The following is a 25,002-nucleotide window of genomic DNA, read 5'->3' on the forward strand; positions in this document are numbered from 1 at the left end:
ACATATTTTTATAGGAAAATATTATATTTGCGTCAAACAAATTTTTATTATAAATAGGTTTTGTAGTATTTCAATTGTGATTTTATTTTATTGTATTGTATTTTATTTTATTTTATTTTATTTTATTTTATTTTATAAAGAACCTATGAAACTTAAAATTGCACTTAAAAAAAAAAGAATAAAATAAAAATAATTTGACAAGAGATAATATTTTAATATATATTAATTTTAAATATATATTTTTTATTGTTGGAGATAAATATTCTAAATATTTCGATTTTATTTTATTTTACTTTATTTTACTTTACTTTAATTTATTTTTTATTTTATTTTATTCCATTTTATTTTATTTTATTTTATTTTATTTTATTTATTTCATTTTATTTTATAAAGACCCTTTGAAACTTAAAATGACACTTAAAAATAATAAAATAAAAATAATTTGACAAGAGATAAAATATTATTATATTATTATAATTTGTCAAGAGATAATATTTTATCAAAAAGAAAATGTTAAATATATATTTTTTTATTGTTGGAGATAATTATTCGAAATATTTCGATTTTATTTTGTTTTATTTTACTTTATTTTAATTTATTTATTTTATTTTATTTTATTTTATTTTATTTTATTTTATTTTATTTTATTAAGACCCTATGAAACTTAAAATAACACTTAAAAAAATAATAAAATAAAAATAATTGGACGAGAAATACTATTTTATGAAAAAGACTTTTTAAATATATGTTTTGTAGTTGGAGATATTTTTTCTAAATATTTCGAGTTCGATTTTGATTTTCTTTTACTTTATTTTATTTTACTTTATTTTATTTAACTTTAACTTTATTTTTTTATTTTATTTTATTTTATTTTTTTATTTTATTTTATTTTATACCCTATGAAACTTAAAATAACACTTGAAAAATAATAAAATAAAAATAATAAAATAATATTTTATCAAAAAGAAATTTTAAATATATTTTTTTTTGTAGTTGGAGATAATTTTTCTAAGTAACTTTGTATAAATCAATATATTATATTTCGTTCAAACAAAATATTGTTGTTATAAATATCTTTTGTAGTATTTTATTTTACTTTATTGAATTTTATTTATTGTACAGGAAAGTAAAATATTTGGTTCAAACAAAATATTATTGTTATAAATATATTTGTAGTATTTCACAAATATTTCGATTGTAATTTTATTTTACTTTATTTTATTTTATTTTATTTTATTTTATTTCATTTTACTTTATTTTATTTTATTCCATTTTATTTTATTTTATTTCATTTTATTTTATTTGATTTTATTTTATTTTATTTTATTTTATTTTATTTTATTTTATTTTATTTTATTTTATTTTATTTTATTTTATTTTATTTTATAAAGACCCTATGAAACTTAAAATGACACTTAAATAATAATAAAATAAAAATAATTCGACAAGAGATAAAATAAAATTATATTATTATAATTTGGCAAGAGATATTTTATCAAAAAGAAAATGTTAAATATATATTTTTTTTGTAGTTGGAGATAATTTTATTTTTTCTAAGTAACCTTGTATAACATATTCGCATAGGAAAACATTATATTTGGTTCAAACAAAATATTATTTTTATAAATATATTTGTAGTATTTCACAAATATTTCGATTGTGATTTTATTTTATTTTATTTTATTTTATTCTGTTTTATTTTATTTAATTTAATTTTATTTTATTTTCCTTTATTTTATTTTATTTTCCTTTATTTTATTTTATTTTATTTTATTTTACTTTATTTTAGTTTATTTTATTTTATTTTATTTTATTTTATTTTATTTTATTTTATTTTATTTTATTTTATTTTCCTTTATTTTATTTTATTTTATTTTATTTTCCTTTATTTTATTTTATTTTAATTCTATTTTAATAACTGCGATAACAATGAAAACATATCATGTTTATATTATTATTGTAGGAAATATGAAATATTTAAGTTAAAATCTATTATGTTTTTGTGTAAACTATTTTTTTCTTGATAATTTTAAATATGTTATGTGCGATTTTTTTTCGAAAAAAAATTTAAACATTATTTTTAGTTGCTTATGATTTAAAATTATTTTTGTCCCAATATGATTTATGATTTAAAAATATTTTGTTAGGTGTTAATTCTATGAGGTTTATAAATTTTCATAAGATTTGCTAATTATTAAACGAACTTTATTAGGCATAGAGATCAAATCAATCCCTATTTGAATGAATATTTGAATAGAACTAATTGTGTTTATTATTGTGTATATATAAATATAATTTTTTTTTTTTAATAATTTTTTTTTTTTTGGCTCAAAAATTTTAATATTATTTACGATAATCTTGTATAATTTTTTTCCCGTGTATACACCCATTTACTCATGGCTGTCATAAATCCTGGTAATTACTTTCATACTCTCTACATTTCTATTTTAAAATAAGACCCCCTTTGGAGTAGTTAAGGGCAATCACTGACATGTAAATGGTGGCATATTTGTTATAAAAGTTTTCTTTTTCCCCAAGGTGGCAAACAAAGTTATTTAAGAAAAGTTTTTTCGCTTAAAAACTTTGAAAATAAAAAAAAACACATAGACAAACCCTAGAAGAGGAAAAAAAGACAAAAAAATTGTCTTAACATTTCGGTAGGAATTTCCATAATTAGCGAAAGGAAAGAATAGAGACAGCAAAAAAAAAACAGAGGAAATTATTTTTTAATGTAAACAACGACATTTTTATGTTGCTGGAACTAATGAATATTTAATGTTAAAATATTCAAAAAAAGACAAAAAATACTTAAGGTAGAGTAGAAATGTCCTTCCTTTCTCTTCTAGGATGTTAATGAATTCATTCATTTATGACCGTTGGTGTTATAGAAATTATATATGCATAAAGTCAAATGCATGAGTTAATTTATTAAATTACAGCAACAGTTATTGTAATCGTTAAGGCAAACGTCAGCCAGCCACCCATTTTCCAAGGGGGAGTGGGTGGGGGAGTTATTTATTCACTTGAAGTCCTATCCATCTATCTATCCAATTTCCCTTCCCCCACCTCAACTTTACTAAACTGGATTGGCCTTGTTACTAAACGCCACCAAAAATCTCATAAATGTTATTGTAACGCATAATGAATGAATGAATGTTATCGCATTTTCACAGCCACCCGTCGTCCGTTGTCGTTTGATGATATGATGCTGCTGCTGTTGCCAACAATGGGCAACATTGGTAATGTTTTATGGTGGTGGTGGTGGGTGATTTTTGGCCGCTTATCTCAAGTAGCACACGCATGCATCAAGCAGAACGTCACCAGTTATCCCACAGAAGCGTTAGATACAGTGACACTAACAAAAGGCATAGCATAAATATCTTTAAATAATAATCAACAATCCATCATCGCAAAATACCAGAACATATAAATTTTGCAGGGATGACAATTGTGAGAGAAGGGTGATCAATTATGGGAGTTTATGAATGGGATGTATTAGAGGGGAAACTAAATATAACATTTCTTTTATTTATTTTTTTCTAAATAACTCAAATTTAGATGAGAAATTAAATCAATCCTAGAAATTTTAATAATATTAAAAAATTCTCGAAATTATGAAAAAATACCAAAAATCTAAATAATAATTTTAAAAAATTCTTTAATTAATTTCTGAATTTTTCAAAAACATATTTCCTCATATAAACTATATACATTGAGAATTATATCTTCGGTTATATCAAAAATAGCAGAGAGTTGAAATAAATAAAATTCCTAGAAATTAAAGAAACATCACACAAACAAAATTAAAAAAAAAAAAATATTTTTAACTCATTAATTTCTGAATTTTTCTAAATATATTCCCTTATAAAAACTATATCAATTAAGTATTATCCCTTTGGTTTTATAAAAAATAGTATGGAGTCTAAATAAATGGAAACATACATTCATAGAAATTATACAAAAATCCCAGGAAATAAAATTTAAAAAACAGGTCATGGAAAATGTGAAAAAATACCTAAAATTTAAATAGTAATTTAAAAAATTCTCTAAATAATTAATTTATGAAAAATATTCCTTATATACACTAATACATTGAGTGTTATATCTTTTGTTATATGAAAAATCCAAAGAAACAAAATAAAAAAAATTCTGGAAATTATGGGAAAAATACCAAAAATATAAAATTTTTGAAAATTATCTAATTTATTAATTTCTGAAAAATATTCTCTTATATAAACTATATTAATTAAGTATTATCTCCTTGTTTTTATAAAAAACAGTATGGACTTTAAATAAATGGAAATGGACTTTAAATAAATGGAAACCCCCATTTTTAAAAATTATAAAAATCCTACGAATAAAAAATCCTAAACAAAATTTAAGAAAAAAATCCGGGAAATTATACAAAATCTAAATAATTACTTTTAAAAAAAAAATTTTTTTCATTAAACAATTTCTGAATTTTCCAAAACATATTCCCATATATAAAATATAAAAATTATGTATTATTCCTTTGATTTTTATAAAAAAATAGTATGGAGTTTAAATAAATGAAAAAAAACGCATTCATAGAAATTATAAAAAATTACAAATAAACAAAATTAGAAAAAAATAATTATGAAAAAAAAAACTACCAAAAAATCAAAAAAATAATTTTGAAAATTCTCTAATTAATTAATTTCTAAAAATGTTTGCTTATATAAACTATACAAATAAATGGAAAACCACATTTATAAAAATTATTATTTTTATTTTTATTTTTTTTTAAATAAAAATAATAAAATTAAAAGAAAAAAAATTATAAAAAAAATACCAAAAATCTAAATAATAATTTTGAAAATTCTAAGAAATATTCCCTAATATAAACTATATAAATTGAATATTATTAATATTATTGAATATTATCTCTTTGATGTTATGAAAAATAGTATGAATTTTAAATAAATGAAAAAAAAATCATAGAAATTAGAAAAAAAATTTTTAAATTCATAGAAAATATACAAATTTCAATTTAAAAAAATCTACATAATCTTGACTGGAGTTGTATGGAGAATTTCATCTTGTAATTTTGTCATTATTCACTTTTCAAGTATTTTTATTGAACATTTGCCCTAACCCTATAAACTTCGAATTTTTCTTATAAAATTATTCCTGAAAGTTTTAATAAATGTCTCATAATTTTTAAATCTATATGTCTTAACTGTTTTATCTAAATGTTTATCGTTCTGATTAGCCGAATTTTATTTCAATTTATTATTAAAAAATATTTATTTACTATATTTTTTTCTATTTTATTTTTTTCATTTTGGCATCTCTACTCATTTTTATTCCCCCACATTCTATTTTTAAGGTAATTTATAAAGAATCAAGGGAGTCAGATGAAATGTTTATTTATTTATTATATTTTTAAATATTTATGTCTTGGGAGCCACCGTGGTGCAATGGTTAGCATGCCCGCCCTGCATACACAAGGTCGTGGGTTCGATTCCTGCTCCGACCGAACCCCAAAAAATTTTTCAACGGTGGATTATCCCACCTCAGTAATGCTGGTGACATTTCTGAGGGTTTCAAAGCTTCTCTAAGTGGTTTAACTGCAATGTTGAACGCCGTTCGGACTCGGCTATAAAAAGGAGGTCCCTTGTCATTGAGCTTAACATGGAATCGGGCAGCACTCAGTAATAAGAGAGAAGTTCACCAATGTGGTATCTCAATGGACTGAATAGTCTAAGTGAGCCTGATACATCGGGCTGCTACCTAACCTATCCCATGTCTTGACTGGTTTATCAAAATGTTTATCTTTCTGATGAGCTGCCTTCGATTTCAATTTGTTATTAAAAAATAATTATTTACAATATTTTTTTTTATTATTTTCATTTAGTTTTTTCATTTTGGCATCTCTACTCATTTTGATTCCCCCACATGCTATTTTTAAGGTAATTTATAAAGAATCAAGGGAGTCAGATGAAATGTTTCATCCACTCGTTTTAAACAATAGCTGAGTATTTTTTTGATGAAAATTTCTTAAAGCCTCTAAGAGTGGTAAACGCCCAGCTAAATGTACGTCCCCCTTATCGAAAAGCCCATGTCTATTAGCTAGTCATTTTGCCTGTTAACCAACCAACCGAGAATATCACCAACACCCACATCCAACTCACATTCACGATAAGATACAATATAATGATGGTAATGTTAAATCAGATTTGTAACGATTTGCTAGATCTATCCTTCTACAATCTGGAGGACGAAGGAGCTAGACAGAAACCAGGCAACGATAAAAAAATCTCAGTAATGAAATATAGATTGGCTACGTATGTTTAACATTATTTGTATACCGGCGACATGGGGTGCTTTAATAACGGCAATGACAAAAAAAATTTTAAGCCCATGTGCAAGCATTTGATTTCCTCTTCCGGCAGCTTCCGTTGCCAAGCACAAATGCAAACAGGGTGACTAGAGGACCATAAACCATATACAAACATACACAAAAAAGGGTGAGCTTGTTATAATCTCATATCATGCTCTCGTGCGCGCTCACTCTCTCTCTCGCCAGTTCTCCCTAACATTTGTGGGAAATCTCTGAAAAGGGAGAATCATAGAGTTTGAGTACATTATGCTGGGGATCTAAAGTACTATCAATTGCTGTGCTGAAAACGGTTTTCTATGGATGGTTAGATGCACGGTTGAACGGACGGACGGATGAACGACAACACGTGGTAAATGGTGTGTGAAATCGCTTAAGCAGTTTAAATGAAACCGCTTGACTCTTGTATTCAGCCTATATGAATGAGCTATGGAACAGCATGAGTTTCTGTTATTTTTTTTTTGTGCTTCCACTGAAATGAGATTTAAATGAGATAAAAACTACGAGCTTGTGTATGTGTGTGCCTTACTGGTGATATCATTAAACTATCATCAGACGGATACAATAACGGATTTATTTAAAGGTTGTTTCACACACACACACTTAAGCTATTTAGTTAGCCAAAAGTGATCAATAAATAAGGATTGTGTGCGTGTGTGTGTAATTTTTGTTACCAAAAAGACTATCAAAGCCCTAAGGGAAGTTATTTCATGTTAATAAGCCCTTGACAATCCCCAATGTTCCCTGTGAAGATTTAACACAGGATACAGGGTACACGCAAAAAAATAATTCTTTCCTCCCAAACGAAATTTTATATAGCATAGCTTGAGGCGCCCACGAACCGAATAAACAAAGTTTATTTAACAGAAACAAACATTTAGTTTGGCACCGTGGAGCAGTGGTAGCTACGTCCGACTCTCATGCCAAGGGTCGTGGGTTCGATCCCTGCTTCGGCCAAAGTTTTTTTTTTGCTTTTGTTTTTTTTTTTACATATATTCCAGATATATGCGGAAGATTCCGAAAAAATGTTCAACATTACATTGTACTATATTAAATGTTGAACTGTAAAATGTGTCTTATTAAAGACCTAAAGTCAGAAAAGAACAGTGTTTGATATAAACGAAATGGACTATGTTGTTATTTCAAAAATAACTTTTTTATTGAAAAAATAAAAAATTTGTAACAAACAATTTTTTTTTGGTGATAAAAGTTTAAAATTTTCGAAGCAATTCAAAAAACTCTAACAAAAGAAAAACGTTTTCGGCACACGTTTTCCAAACGTTTTTTTTCTTTGCGTGTATGTTGTTTCCGTTGTTTCAGCTTCCCCTTTCAAAATTTTCGAAGAAGATTCTGTGACAGTGAGTGTGTGAAATTGTTGTAATTTTTTGTTTTTGTTTTTTTAGCTTTTTTTTTTGGTTTGATTTGATTGTTGGTAGTACTTACATTGTGCAATTTATAATAAAGTCCACAGGCATTACATACTGGTTCACCGCTTGCATTCCGCCGCCAAAGGGTTGTTGTTGTGGTTTTGCAATTGGCACATGAGGTCCCCGCACGTTTGGCCGCACTTTGTAAGGACTGCAGCGTCTGTAAAGATAATGAAATGATAGAAAAATAGATATTTAGCAATTGATTGAATACACTCAAAGAAATGTGTTAGTAGAGAATTAAAAAAAAATTAAATAAAATTAAATAAAATCTGCATTAAAATATGCTAAAAAAAATATTTTGATTATTTTTTGTTTTGGTATATTTGACATCCTTCTTTACTTTGTAAATTTTTCCTACATATTTGTTTTTGTATATTTCTTTAGACGCCACTTATTCCTTTTTGGTATCCAAAAATATCATTCACTCCCCACCATAGCCACTACCAATGTACACCCTGTGATAGGCTTTATGGCAGCTGTCAACGCATAAATAAATCTTTTGAGGTGCGAATTTATGATAAGGCAAACATAACAAAACAGTTTCATGTTGGCTTTAAATCTTTTTTTATATTTTTTTTACAGTCTTTAGAGTTTAGGTCCCCTCCAAAATAAAAGAGTATCCATTTGTCTGTCCTTCAGTTTGACTTTCTTTTTTTTTGTTATTAGCTTCTCTTTTAAATTTGTTATTAAGGTTGCAACAAAATTCACCCAAGAAGTCTGTTGTGTTGGTGAGGCAGAAAAAAAAAACGAAAACAAATGTTTCAATGATTATCTTTAATCGCCATCTTGTAAGTAAAAAAATTATGGGTCCGTCTGTCCCTATATATGTCTGGGTTTTTAAGATTCGCTTTTTTTGGATTTATTTTTGCATTCATTCATTGCTTATTTATATATATAAATAAATATATGTTGTATTTGTTGTTGTTTTATGTGTGATTGTTATTGGTGTCGCTGGTGCGTTTGCATTTCAATTAATCTCTTGTCAATATTTGACATTTTGTCATTTTTACTGTTGACAGTGATATATCGCCTTGGTATTTTTTCCCTCCTTATGATTGTTGATGATGTTGTTGTTGTTGTTGCTGTAATTTTCTGTCACTACTGGTGCTGTAGATAATTACAATGATATATATGCATATGGTAGCCACTAACCATAGGAGCCATCCAGTTTAAGCATTTCATCCTGAATCACCGGATTTATGTTTAAAACACTTTTGCATGGCGTTAAGCTTTGAGACTGGGCTATATTTGCATTCAACGAATAATTTATATGAAATCTATATAAAATTATTTTCTATGATTATGTGTATTATAAATTATTGGGAAAATTATTATAACTAAATTAATTTTTTAGAATTAGTTTAAATAATTCTAAAATAAAATTTAACTAAAAATATAAAATTTCTTTGGAATAGTTCATTACCAAAAAAAAAAAAAAATAATAATAATAAAAAAAATTCTACGTCAAATTAAACTGTAAAAAAATATTTATAAAAAATATAAAAAAAAAACAAACAAAATAGTAAAAAAAAAATTAAAAAATATATTAAAGGTATTAATTCTACTAAATTAAATCTTTAGCATTAATACGCTTTAAAAATTATTTTCCAAAAATTTAAATAAAATTAAATTGAAAAAATTGGATAATTGAACAACTACACAGAAAATAATATTATAATTTTTGAGCTAACAATAAATTGTTGTTACAGAAAATTTTTAAGTTCAACAAAATTTTTGTTGATATAACAAAATGTTTGTTGATACAACAAAATTGGTTGCTAAAGTGACTAAAATCGAAATTGTATTTACGCTAACGTCGTTAGCTCAAATTTAAACATAATTTTAATTGTATTGACAATCAAATTAATTGATATTTTTTTGTGTGTATTTAAATGGTCTATTTGGATTTCTATTTTAAAATATTTTGTTTTTGTTTGATACTCAATTTTATAAAAATAAAAAATAAGACAAAATAGGAAAAAAATATTTAAAAATTTTAAAATTATTTAAAAAAAAATTAAACTAAAAATTAAATTGAAATAATTAGACAAAATAAACTAAAAGCTATGTGGATTTTTATTTTAAAGTATTTGGTTCTTTTTTGATAGACACATTTTGCATAAATAGACTAAAAATATACATTGAAGGTATTACTACAACTTTAATATATTTTTAAGATTATTTTACTTCAAAAATAATTCAAAAAACATAACTAAACATTAAATTGAAAAAATTAGAAAATGAGCCAAAAACTATTTAAATTGATTTGAATTTCTATTTTAAAATATTTTTTTTTTGATAGGTATTATAGTTTTTTTTTTAAACTTTATTAAATGTTTAACATTATTTTACTTCAAAAATATTAAAAAAAAAAACATAACTAAAAATTAAATCGAAAAAAATTTGACAAAATCAACCAAAAAGCTATTTAAATGGATTTGAATTTCTATTTTAAAATAGTTTTTTTGATAGGTATTATATTTTTTTTGTTTTGTAAGATATTACTACAACTTTATTAAATTTTTAACATTATAACTAAAAATTAAATTGAAAAAAAAAATTGACAAGATTAACCAAAAAGCTATTTAAATGTATTTGAATTTCTCGTTTAAAATAGTTTTTTTTTTATAGACAATTTTATTAAAAAAATATATAAAAGTTATTATTTTTCATGTTAGCCTGATATCGAAACAGGCAATTAATGTCCAAATGCCCGAACCGAAACATGTACAATCTAGCCGTGTATAGATTTGTATCTGGCGTTTTCTTTTCAATGACTCTATTAATCAAGTTCCTTAATCTTAATTTGTCCATAAAGCTCGATTAATAATTGTAAAATTAGATAAAAGTTATTACCACAACTTTATTTAATTATTAGTTGGAATTATTTTACATTAAAAATTAATTTCAAAAATTTAACGAAAAATATAAAATTTCTTTGGAATATTTCATTACCAAAAAATAATATAAAAATAAATTCAACGATAAATTAAATTGCAAAAAAACAACAAAATATTAAACAAAAATAAAACAAAATAGACTAAAAATGTTTAAAAATATTTAAAATGTATTACTAACGCAAAATTTAATTTTTAGTATTATTTTAATTTAAAAATTATTTTAAAAAATTAGCTAAAACTTAAATAAAAATTAAATTGAAAAAATTAGACAAAATAAATAAAAAAAAAATATTTTAATAGTATATTTGAATTTCTATTTTAAAATATTTAGTTTTTAGGCAATTTTATAAAATTACAAAAATGTTTAAAATATAAATAAAATGTATTACTAAAATTTTTTTAAATTTTTAGCATTATTTTACTTTAAAAATTATTTAAGAAAAAATTAAATAAAAATTAAATTAAATTATAATTAATTATATTTATATTTTTTTAATTTTTACATAATATTTTTGACATTTTTTTTTAATTTTTTATGAAAAAACTATATTTTTATTTAGTTTTCGTAATTAAAAATATTTCATATATATATTTGCATTGAGTAAAAACATATTTAAATTTCTTTTTAGACGTTTGTTTTTTTTCTGTAATCTAAGATATCACCTAATTAGTGATATACCACAAGACTACTGCTTTACAATTTTATTTTGTTGATATTGGAGGCTTCTGGTAGTAATCGAAGAAGATTAAAATGAAACGAAATTAATGAAGCTACGCTTATGTTTGTTTCTTAAGTCTTTTGTTTCTTTGAAATATGGTCAAAAAAATTGAAAACCCTAAATTTACTCTCAACAAAAAAAAACAACAACAACGTTTTTGGGAACCTTTCTTGGGTTTCCGTTTTGTTGTTTTTGCGTATGCTTGGACTGTTTGCTGTTGTTGTTGTTGTTGTTTGCTTAACATCAGCATCAATTCATTAAATTGACAATTCCACAAAACTGCAAAAAAACCATTGCACTACTGTCCCCAGCCAATGGTGGTAAAATAAAAGAAGATCTTGTGTGGGGGGAGGGGGACAGCACAACGACACGACGTTGAGAGTTACGTTGTTGCCTCAAATTTCCACGAATTTCCTTATGATGTACATATTGAAAGTTGTTGTGATGGTGGGTACGTGTTGTTCCAGGGGCAAATACCATTACAACAACAACCACACCAACAAGTCACACAACAACAAAAACAACAAGAGCATCATCACTGAGATTGTCCTCCAGACTAGGTCTCACAAACATATGTCCGTCTTTCTTTATATCCGTCTGTCTGCTTGTTGCAAAACCAAGATTTCACGCATTTTGGCCAGATGAGCTGCTAATAAAGCTCCAACTGGCATTCCCATACCAACAAGATACAAACGTAAAAAAAGGCCACCAAAACGAATATGAAAAAGAGTTAAGGATGCATGGATACCTGTCTGCCACCATTTGATGATGATCAGTGTGGCTGGGCAGCTAACAAAGTACCACAAAACATGATGTTGTTGGTGGTGGTGGTGGTTGTTGGCAAGGTTGAACTAACTTTTAACCAAACATCCAAAGTATTCCCTTGAGTATGGCTTATGATCATGTCTTGTATTATTGGTGCTTTGTAAAATCCCCAAAACCTGCCTATATGCTTTGCTTGTTCATGTTTGCCATGATTTTTAATTGATGTTTTTTTTTGTCTATGGCTTCATGATGGTATAGGGCAATGAAATGTTTTCGATTATATTGCTTGTGAAGATCGATCACACAGAAATTTTTAAGGAGATTTTGTGGAGCCTTCAGAAATGCCCCTTAGCACATCATCTGGATTCCTTAAACCAAATTATTTGCAAAAAAAAGATATCCCAAAAAAATATTTGAAGTCGTCGAATAGAGGTGTTAACGATCTTGTAACGATTTTATTAAACGAACTATCCAAAAAAAAAACGAAATCTTATGAAAAAAGTTAAAATTGAGAATCTCAACCATAAAGTAGCTTGCCAAAAAAAATGCGGAATTAATTTCAACGCCCACTATACAAAAGGCATACACGCATGTGCAAAAATCCAGCCAGCCAGCCAACAGCACCTACACGCTTTGGAGAGATTTTCCAGCATATGTTTTTTTTATGGTTATTTTGCCAAAAAAAAAAGTAAACCAAAGCAAAAACAACTTAAAGTGTTACCAAAACATTTTTCAAATTGGCCAAATCTTTATTTTGGGTATGGCCTGTGTTTAGTAATTATGTGACGATCTCGTTAAGCCTTGCCACAAATGAATAACAACAAGCAACCAAGGAAACGCGTTAACAACATTCATACCGTTGTCCGCTCTGTGTTGAGTATAAAACAACATTCCCAGATTGAATCAGCAGCAGCACCAGCAAATCGAATGATTGCTTTCGTTATGTTTTCACTATGCCACATGATCACTAAGAGATAGAGAGGGCCAAAACCAAATGCAATAAACTGAAGAAGTACAGGCGTACGGGCAGACAGACAGACAGACAGACAGACAGAGAGACGGACAGACAAACATGACAACATGGCTAAAGTAAATAAATTAAGTTGTTAACATGACAATTCAACAAAACTGCACCTCGTCCCCAGTAACACCCAAATCACCCAAATCAACAACAACAACTACTACAACAAAAAGCCTTACAGAGATACCAATGAAAGATCTCTACTTTTGTCTGTCCTTGGGATGGATGCGTTTGTCTGTCCTTCCCATTCCAATGCTACAAAAATTTAACAACTATTTTTCATTGTTGTTGTTGTTTTTGCAACCACAAAATGTGTTAAATTAAAATCGAAGTGTTGCAAAAATATTCCAAGTATTGGCAGATTGAATACCCTTGAATATTTAGAGCAAGGTGTTATCCTAGTCTCATCTGAGCGGAGATGATGTCGTTCGTACGTTCTTCATTAAGCTTAAATTTATAAGAAATGGAAATGTTTTGTTCCTTAGATAAACTTGTATACATAAAACACAATGATATCAGTGAGTGTTGTTTTTTGTATGGATTTTAATTTTCCAAGAAATTTTTAAGGAAATGAAGATTTGTTTAGTTGGGAAAAACAAGTGAATTTATTAAAGAAATAAAATGTTGAAAATTTTCTATGCAACAAGGCCATAGTTTTGGAAGAAAAGCTTTCCATAAATTTTTAAATTATTTTCTTAAAAATTCAAATTTCTTTAATATTCCTTTTACTTTTCTGTCTAATATGTAAATTATTAAAAAAATAGAAAATCTTCCTCCAGCCATCGTTGCTCCTTTATGTAGAAGAAATACAAATAAAAACCACACAGAAAAAAACTGTGCAATATGTCCTCAGTGTATATATGTATGTATGAAAATGTCTTCAAAGGCAAAATAAAAAAAGTAAATAGAAAAAAGAATTGAAAAAAATTTTGCCTAGCATGTCCCCAAAATGTAATGCTGCCAGTCCTTTACAAAAATGTTCCCAAAGTAAGAATATTCTTTAATATCAGCCGTTGAAGAAATAGGATTATTCATCAGAAAAGAATTTTTTTTTTAATATTTTGTTAGTGGTCGAAAGATTGACGTAAAAGTCATTGATGTGAAAGTCATACTTTGGGGACATGTTCTGAGACGGACTTTATAACAGAATTTTTCACCATTAAAGCCTTTATATCAACAGGTAGACGTTTATAAGATATAGAAATTGATAGTTCTATCTTCTTTTGTCATATAAGATCAAATTTATTCCCAAATTTTGCTCTGATGCCAAATTACACTTGTCCCCAAACTGGGAGTGCGCACTTATTAATAGAATATTTCACAATTAAAGCCTTTATTTGAAAAGGTAGACGTTTTATAAGATATAAGAATTGATAGTCTTATAGTCATTTGTTATGTTTAATTTATTCTCAAATTTTGCTTTGGTCCAAATTATACTTGTCCCCAAACTAGAAGTTACCTCAAAGGACATATTTTTTTAATAGAGTATACGTAGGAAAACTGAAAATAATTCAGAGCGACTTCCTTTCAAAAATTTTTATCCAAATTAATACATGTCCCCAAAGTAGATATTATTGTTAAGTTGCCTAGTAGTAATTTGTTCGAAAATCTTCCCAAAGTTAAAATATTCTTTAATATGAGGCACTAAAGAAGTAGCATAATTCTTCAGAAAATTTATTTTTTTTTATTATTTCCTGCATGGTTAAAAGATTGACTCGAACAAGATGTGACAGTCATACTTTGGGGACAAAACATATAAAAAAAAAAATTGAATATAAAGTCTAACCATTAAAGACTCTAATTCAAGAGGGAACCGTTTCTAAAATATAAGCCACTAAAGAAGTAGCATAATTCATCAGAAAAGTAAGCTGAAGCACTTAATTTTTTTAAATTATTTCCTTCATGGTTAAAAGATTGACTCGAACAATATGTCACAGTCATACTTTGGGGACAAAACATATAAAAAAATTGAATAGAAAGTCTAACCATTAAAGACTCTATTTCAAGAGGGAACCGTTTCTAAAATATAAGAATTTAAAGTAGTATCTTCACTTGTCAAAGAGGATGAAATTCATTTCGAGCTGTGGTGTTCACTTACACTTGTCCCCAAACTAGGGGTTACCTTAAATTTTTTTTTGATATTTGAAATTAAAAAAAATAATAATAATTTTTAAATAATTTTACCTATTACTTTTTTATATTTTTGATTTAAAATTTAGAAATTAAAAACATTTAATTTTAGTGGCGAAGCCTTAATTTATGCTTTAATTTTTATTAAAATATTTTGATGATTTATTTGAATTTTATTTTTTTTTACCTATCTCTAAGTAGATATGTGCTTAAAAATATGATTGACTTTTTATATTTTTGATTTTAGAAAAAAATTCAATTTTAATGGCGAAGCCTTAATTTATTCTATAATTTTTTTTTATCAAACATTTTTATGATTTAATTAAATTTTAAAAATTAGTTTACCTATGACCAAGTAGATATGAAGTATTGAATTTTTTCTTTTTGATTTTGGAAATTAAAAAAAAAATTATTTTAATTGGTAATGCCTTAATTTATGCTATAATTTTTTATCAAACATTTTAATTATTTAATTGATTTTTTTTAAGAATTTCTTGATAAAAATCGATTATGTTGTTTAGGAAAAGAAAGACTCAAGACTCAATAAACATAATTCCAAAAAAACAAATAGACTTATATTTAAACTTTTTCTAGAATTAAATTCCATATTACCAAAAATTTCCATTATAACCACAACAATATTTTCTAAATCTTCTCCATCCTTCCCAAATCATCTTCTCATAATTTAAAATCTCTTTAACATTTTTTTAATACCAAAAAAATCAATTTTTATTTTTTCTGTGTCAGCCGTCGGCAAAATAGCAGGTCATTGAGTAAAAAGAAGCATCCTTTGTTAGGCATTAGCCACCCATTTTGGCTCCAACCAGAAAGCCAATGGCCTTTTACATCTAAGATAGTGCGCAGATACAGAACTAAGGATGTCCGTCCTTACGTCTGCCTATTCCATTATAATTCCCATTCATTTATACATACCCATCTATATAGTATATATCTACCGCCATAGATACAAAAGAAGATATGACTAAGGTATGTATGTATGTATGTATAAGGCATACAAAAGAGCTTCCAAACAAATACACATATACATATATGTTATAAAATCTGTATATATGTATCTTATCATTGCTGGAAATCTGTTTGCGATTGTATAGGTATGTATTTGTATATCAGTATTATCTTTTATTTGATATATACCTATCTGTGGAAAAATTATTTGTAAGTGTGTGTGAGAGTATTGGAATTATTGTAGCTGTCATTCAAAAAGGTCTTCTAGATATGATTTGGGGGGGACAAAAACGAAAAGCCTGAACCAGACTGTAAGCCAACAACCCCAAAACTCTCACACACACAAAGCACACAATCATATAAACTCCCCTCCGTCCACTGGGCTAACATTGTATGCCACAGGGTGTATACGAGAATGTGTGTGCGTGTGTGTAAGTGTAACCCCCCTTAGAACATACAAACGCATATCAAAACTTAACTATCTATACATTCATCTTCCTTGATTTTTTGTAGAGATGCTGCTCTGCTGTTTCCTCTTTGAAGGGATGGCTGTCTAAGGACTATACGGTCGGAGGAAGGTAAAGAAAATATATTTTCTTTTTAGATTTTCCTTATCTTGGCAAACATTTTTTATAGATATTAGCGACAGTTGTTATTTCTTTGTCGTTGTTGTTGTTTTTTCTTTTCTTTTGCTCTTCTCTACATTTCGTTTTATTTCTTTTATTTTATTTCTTCTTTCTTTTCTTTTGATTTCTTTTTTTTATTTTTCTTAGACTTATATCCAGAGAGAAGACGGCAATCATTATAGTTTTAATAAAAAGGAAAAAAAATCTGCCAAGGACCAAGCTCCCTTTTCAGTAGACAACACTAAGGGTAGAAAGAAAAATTTAACAAAAAATGGGATAGTATGTGTGTGTGCGTGTATTGGGGCATTAGGGGAATTTCTATTTCCCCATTTCCAAACGACCCCACTACCACAAAACCACCCTCTCAATTTATGTGTAAGAATGAGACAAATCTAGCACACACACACAGCATAAACAAACAACCCGTATCTCTTTTATCTGATACAGAGGAAAAGTCATCTTGGGAATGTATAAGAGTTATTTATGTCTTTTCAACCAAAAGAATCCCCATCCATCCTTCTGCCTCATACCTCATTTGATGGGACCCACAACTAGAGAAATGAACGACTGTCACACGTAACCGAAAAGAAAACTGAATTCTTACAGAGAAAACATCAGCGCCACAACGACATTAGAATCAGATCAGATAGAAATCTCTTTCCTTTTGTCTGTATGTGTGTGTCAATGTTTATTTCTTTTGAATGAATGTGTGGGTAACAAGATAAATATTTGTTTTATGGCTTACTCAAAAGATACAGCAAAACCCATTTTTTCAAAAAAAAAAAAAGTGAAAAAAATAAACCAGTACTAAATTACAGTAAAGTTGAATAACATTTGAATAACATTTTATAAAGGGAAATTTATGTTTTAAGAGAGCTTTAAATTGTTTTGGATAAAAAGAAAAATTTTCTTATATTTGGATGATTTTAATGAAATGTATAAAATGATTAATTTTGTCAGATGTTAACAAATTTAAAATATACTTTTAGGAAATTTATAAGGTCTAAGTAAAATTAAAGTATAATTTTAGGTTGAACACATTTAAAAGTTTCAAAGTTTTTTGCCCAGCGACATATTTTGGGGACAATCTATACTTTGGGGACAGGTTGAATAAAGTCCTTGAATTGAGAATAGGATAAATGTAGCCGCTGTAGTGTTTTTTCAGGGAAATTTATACTTAAGGAAATGTTCGAGATGAATGTCTTGGATTTTTTATTTACCCCTATTTTGGGGACATGTCTGATTTCGGGAGAAAGTCATAGTTTGGGGACAATAATTTTCTAAAAAAACTAAGACCAATTTTTTTTTTAATTTAAATTTTTAGCAAACAATATATAAAACAAGATTATGGATGAAATCGCCGAAGGTGTTGGCCTTATAAAAATATTAAATGAAACATTTCTGTTTTTTTTTTTTTGATTAAGTCATAGTTTGGGGACAATGCTTTACTATTTTTTTTTTTAATTTTTATAAGGAAATGTTTAAGATGTATGTCTTCGATTTTTTATTTCATTGAGTACCCCTATTTTGGGGACATGTCCGATTTCGGGAGAAAGTCATAGTTTGGGGACAAAACTGAAAACAGTTTTTTTAATTCACATTGAAAATGTAGTATTTAAAACAAGATTATGGATGAAATTCCCAAACAAGTTGACTTTTCAACAATATTGAATGAAATATTTCTGTGTTTTGGATTAAGTCATAGTTTGGGGACAATGCTTTACAATTTTTTTTTTTAATTTTTAATAAGGAAATGTTTAAGATGTATGTCTTGGATTTTCTATTTCATTGAGTACTCCTATTTTGGGGACATGTCTGCTTTCGGGAGAAAGTCATAGTTTGGGAACATAACTGAAACCAGTTTTTTTAATTCACGTTGAAAAAGTAGTATATAAAACAAGATTATGGATGAAATCCCCAAACAAGTTGACTTTTTAACAATATTGAATGAAATATTTCTGTTTTTTGGATTAAGTCATAGTTCGGGGACAATGCTTTACTATTTTTTTTTTAATTTTTAATAAGGAAATATTTAAGATGCATGTCTTGGATTTTCTATTTCATTGAGTACTCCTATTTTGGGGACATGTCTGATTTCGGGAGAAAGTCATAGTTTGGGGACAATAATTTTCGAAAAAAAACTAAGACCTTTTTCTATTCGAATTGAAAAAAGTAATATTTAAAACAAGTTTATAGATGAAATACCCAAACGAGTTGACTTTTTAACAATATTGAATGAAATATTTCTGATCTTTTGAATTAAGTTTGAGGACAATGCTTTACAATTTTTTTTTTAATTTTTAACTTAAAAATAATTTGAGGCAATATGGCTAAAATTGGAAAGTAAGATATTTATGCGCACTGTCTTTCATTTTATAGGACGACAATATTGATAACTAACCATTTTCATATATTAGACTTTGCAATTAGCTAAATTATTCAGCTCATTCTTGGCCTTGCTTTAATGAAAAAGTGTATAGATGTTTGTGCATAATGTTTTTCAAAATATCCCTATTATGATTTTGTATTTTTATTTATTTATTTTTATAAATATTTCTTTTTTCGAAATAAATAAAAATCATAACCTTCCAAAAAATGTTGGCTTTTTTATAATTACCATAAGCTAATAAAACTAAAACTCTTTCCGCATTAGGGGGTCTAATAAATATTAACCCCAAATTTATTTTGCACTACAAAAAATGTAATAAAAAAACATTTACGTGTTTTATAAGCATAGAAATAAAAATTAACATAAAAATCAAATACTTCAATAGCCACACGTAAAACTAAATTTAAGTTTCACCTTTAGAGCTGTGGGCTTATGGGGAGTGGGGGGGGGGGGGTGGTATTTATAAAATGTCCATGAGCGATTCATAAACCCTTTTACAATCCTTTCGTTTTCCAACTCAACTCATTATGGTTTGATTCGCTTTGCTTTTGGATTGTTTAATGCTCAACCCTAGAGTTTATTATAATTTCACACCCAAAGAGACAATAAGTGAAAATTAATAGAAACCAAACTAAGGTGGTAAAACTATGGCTAGCCTTAGCTAATCGCATGGTGGAGGGATAGAGTCGTAACAATGTCATCGTCATTGGTTTGCTTCACTGGCAATGCAATAAAGTCAGTTTTCATAGCTACATTTTGGCGTGTTTAGGTGACATTTATTTTAGTCATTGAGGTGGTAGACTAGAAAGTCACAATAGCCAGGCTTTTAGACTATAAAACGAACATTGGTTATTTTAGAGTCTTTACTAAGGCAGTCGTTTTCGTTGTTTTTTTTTTTTTGTGGAGAAGTATATTGAATGACCAAATGGCCATTGAAGCTAAACCAACAATGTCTATTCATATGAACTTTGGAAAAATATACTCACCTACCTATGGTAGATATTTTGCAGTGACAAATATTAATGACAATTTTCATACCTTCTACTGGAGTGTTTTTTATTCCACATGGTTTGTTTTTGTTTGGTTTGCTTGCAGAATGACCAAAGTGCTACTCTATTACTTAGTAAAGGGGCCCAATATTTTTTGTCTTTGGTTCTCGCCTGGCCTATTGTCTATTCGTCCTAAGGAGTTTGCAGGTCTGTTTTTAGACCAAAAACTTGCCAGCTAGTTTGCTTGCATGTTGTTCATGTAGCCAGGTTTTAATGCGAACTTGTCGTTCTATGGTTTCAATATTTTCAATGTTTTCACTAGGGTTTGTGTCCCTCTATCCACTTGCCACCATGGCTGGAAGAGTTACATTCAACCTTCAAGACTTTAATGTGATTACAAATTACAAAAGTACCCTTTTAGACTATAGCAGTGGGTGCCCAATAGCAATAAAAGACCACACCAAGAAAAAAAAAACGAAAAACGAAATGTTCTTGAATTATTGATTTGTGTCTTGTAATCGGTTAAATATAGGAAAAAGGACATATTTTTTTGTATTTAAGTTATACACATATGAATATTGTATATATGTCCTAGATATATTCTAATGGGTATTATGTATTAATAATAATTAATTTAAAAATTAATTAATAGCTATTTTTGCCATTTCCACTGATAACTTTAGGGTTAATAAAATTCCCTCAGTTGATTATGTTAATGATAAATATGATTAATTGCAATTTTTAGAAAATGAGAAAAAGAAAAACTGGGACTCCCACCAATATGCTTCATTTTAGCATATTGGTGGGAGGGACATTTTTTTACATTTATATTAAAAAAGTGTTGCCTATTTTTGGGGGGTATACGAAAAATGGGGGGAAATGTGTGTAGTAAGTGAAATATGAAACTAAACTAAATTGATTTTAAAAAAGACATATTCGAGGTCTATACGTAAGGTCGTAAACAGTGTTGCCTACTTTTTGGGATGTTAAAGAAATCAGAATATCATATTTTTAAAAATTATTGAAAAGGAAAATTTTTTGATATATTAATAGAATTTTTAATATTTTATAAATATTTATCATATATATAATTTTTAAAATTCTATAATTACAAATTAATAAAAAATTATGGAATATTTTAAAAAAATATCTTTTTTTAAATATAATAATGGAATTTTTAATATTTTATAAATATTTATCGTAAATTTGATTTTTAAATTTCCATAATTACAAATTAATATAAATTATAGAATATTAAAAAAAAATTGGGATGTGCAAGAAACAAGATAAATATTGAAAAATAATGAATAAAATATTTTATATTTTACAAATATTTAATATAAATTTAAGTTTTAAAATTCCATAATTACAAATTTATAGAAATTTAGGAATATTTAGAAAGAAATTATAGAAATTGAAGTTTATGGGTGGGAGAGAATTTTTTTTATATTTATATTAAAAAAGTGTTGCCTATATTTGGGGGGTATACGAAAACTGGGAAAATGTCTGTAGTTAATTGATTTTAAAAAGGACATATTAGAGGTCTATTTGTTAGAATGTAAACAGTGTTGCCTACTTTTTGGAATGTAAAAAAATAAGAATATCATTTTTTTATATAATATATATATAATAATATAATTTTTAATATTTTATAAATATTTATATAAATTTAATTTTTAAAATTCCATAATTACAAATTAATAAAAAATTATGGAATATTTGGAAAAAATATGGAATATTTACGATTTGTTGAAAGTAGTGGTGCCTACAAGAAATAAGAATATAATTTTTTTTTTCAAAATTATTGAAAATATATTTTTTAGAGAAATGCTTGGACAAAGATTTATTTAGACAGAGGCCAACTATCATAAACCTTTTTTCGGAGGGTTCGAGTGTGTTTCACTTTGGGTTTAGTGAACTACCCGAATTTATTCTGATAATTGGTTGATAGTTTTGCTGCAAGTAGAGGATGCTGATGAGGAATAAGGTAATTCCGCAATATTTTTAATATGATATAAATATTTATCATAAATTTAATTTTTAAAATTCCATAATTACAAATTAATATAAATTTTGGAATATTTCTTTCTTTAAAATAGTGGTGCCTACTTTTTAAGAAGTGAAAGAAATTATTTTTTTTTTCAAAATGATCGAAAATATTTTTTTTTTATATAAAAATAGAATTTTTAATATTTGGTAAATATGTATCATAAATTTAATTTTTAAAATTCCATAATTACAAATTAATATATTTAGAAAAAAATTCCATAATTTTTTATTTACACATTGTTTAAAATAGTGTTGCCCACTTTTTGGCATATATACTTTTGGGATATATATTTTAAATTATTGAAAATATGTCTTTTTTTCACATTTTCAATATTATATAAATATTTATTATAAATTAAATTAAAAAATTAAATTAAAATTCCATAATTACAAATTAATATAAAAAGTGGAATATTCAGAAAAAATTGTGCAATATTTACACTTTCTTTAAAACAGTGTTGCCTACTTTTTGGGATGTAAAAGAAATAAGAATATAATTTTTTTAAAATGACTGAAAAGTTTTTTTTTTTTGTTAAATATAATAATAGAATTTTTAATATTTTATAAATATTTAATTTTAAATTTTAAAATTCCATAATTACAAATTTTTATAAATTTTGTAATATTTAGAAAAAAAGTTATGGAATTTTTACACTTTGTTTAAAACTGTGTTTTGGGATGTAAAAGAACATAATTTTTTTTTAAATTTTCGAAAATATTTTTTTTAATATAGTAATAGAATTTTGAAAATTTTTTAAATATTTAATTGTAAATTTAATTTATATAATTTTGTGATTATAAATTAATATAAATTTTCCAATATATAGAAAGAAATTATGGAACATAAATGTTTTTATACTAATTTTAATTCTCCCAAAATTCAAGTTCAAGGTTCAAGCGAAATTCTTCATGAACACCAATGAAACAAATTTAAATTCTCTACACATTTAAATTTTTGAATTTTAAAAACATGTGAACAACCTGACCATATGTTAACAAGACAATATATATAAATTTTTGATTTAATTTAAACTAAATGATACAAAAAATTAAAAGAGGAGGATATAAACACAAAAGAGCAAAAACAAAAGTAAAAAAAAAACAACAGCAAACATCCAAACCAAAAAACAAGTAGTGAAGCGTGGGAAATTAACAAAATATATAGCAGAAAAAAGGCATTAAATATGCGAAATGAGCAAATAGTCGTAAATTTGGTATTTGGAACGTTTATCGATAGTACATCACAGCCGGCAGCAACAGCAGCTGAGGAATAAAGATGCCAGCTCAGCGGCCCCACAAAACAAAAAGATGACAATGGAGATCATGAAGATGACAGAGAGGCCAACGATTCAGTATAAACTTTGGAGTGAGTGGTGGCGGTATTACCCTTGCCTTTAAGTATGTGGGCAGGAACGCCAGAAATTAAACGAACCGATACAAAATAAAAATAACCATCATAAGCCTACAAGTTGCCAAGCTTGGAAAGGAGTTTAGTTTGATTCATCTTTTGTTTTGAGATAGAGAGCAAATGGTGCAAGAAAAAAATTGCGAAGGGCTTCCCCACCCAGTTTAATATAAAACATATAAATCATATTAAAAGGAATAACAGCAGCAGCCAACCATACCACCATCACCCAAAGTACTAAGACTTTGGCGTTTTTTTCGTATTTTTTGATATTGGGCCACATAACATTAATAATAAAACAACCACAACAACAACAACAATAAGAGCAATGATGACTACAACAAAATCAACTCCTTTTAAACACATTAAACAATGTTCGACATAAAGACATGGATAGAGGAATGGATATGATCGCAAGTCAGTCTTCTTCACAGCTACTTTGCCACAAGCATAAACTGCCAAGTGAACAACACCAACAATGAAAGCAGTACATCACTTTAGTGCAATTAGGGATGAATACAGAGGAGAGAACAAAAAGGGTTTTGAGAAAACTAGGAATTGTACTTGGTAAGATTTGGGATTTTGAGAATTTTTGCAGGGATTGTAATTGGTAGGATTTGGGATTTTGAGAATTTTTTCAGGGATTGTAATTGGTATGATTTGGGATTTTGAGAATTTTTGCTGGGATTGTAATTGGTATGTTTTGGGATTTTGAGAATTTTAATTATTAGTTTTATCCCAATCCCGGATTTTTTTATGTAATTCTCTCGCGGGCATACCTAATTGCATTTTTTGATATTTCTAGGGCGTTTTTATTTTTTTCGATTTTTTTTGTATGTGCTTTGCTATGGAAAATCTTCAAGAGAAATCAAGACCAAATCAAATACTCCAGCTTTGGCAAAGTTCATTGAACGATCATCGATGATGAGGCGGTGGCAAAAGCAAAGATGACGTTCTTCTTTCTCCGGTGTATTTAAAATTTCTCGATCAAATGTGGGGCGTTTTTGCGCCAAATATTTTTTTTATCCTTTAGATGTTTTTTTTCTGACTTCATGTACTCCATGGTTGTTTAATTTGAAAATGCCAATATGAATGTAGTATGTGCAAACATTAAGATTTTAATAATCAGCATCAGAAAATATTTTTTTTTGTCTTCCTTATATTGGATAGATCTTGTTAAGACAACATTTCGTCAAAGCAACCACGAAACAAACCAACCTCCATAAGTCAGCACCTTTTGAGTAGAGAACAA

The 25,002-nt window shown here is 26.8% G+C and overlaps 1 protein-coding gene across 2 annotated transcripts in view; it reads right to left on the reverse strand.

Annotated features, from left to right (window-relative positions):
- Window positions 1-25,002, reverse strand: part of grn (GATA binding protein grain) — a 123,745-nt gene that overhangs the window by 14,348 nt on the left and 84,395 nt on the right. For both annotated transcript variants that reach the window (XM_075313420.1, XM_075313364.1), the window contains exon 6: window positions 7,805-7,948. In XM_075313420.1, the coding sequence (XP_075169535.1) occupies window positions 7,805-7,948 (144 nt within the window). The remainder of the gene's footprint in view (window positions 1-7,804; window positions 7,949-25,002) is intronic.

The sequence above is a fragment of the Haematobia irritans genome, chromosome 1, assembly GCF_050003625.1.
Source record: "Haematobia irritans isolate KBUSLIRL chromosome 1, ASM5000362v1, whole genome shotgun sequence".
Taxonomy (NCBI): domain Eukaryota; kingdom Metazoa; phylum Arthropoda; class Insecta; order Diptera; family Muscidae; genus Haematobia; species Haematobia irritans.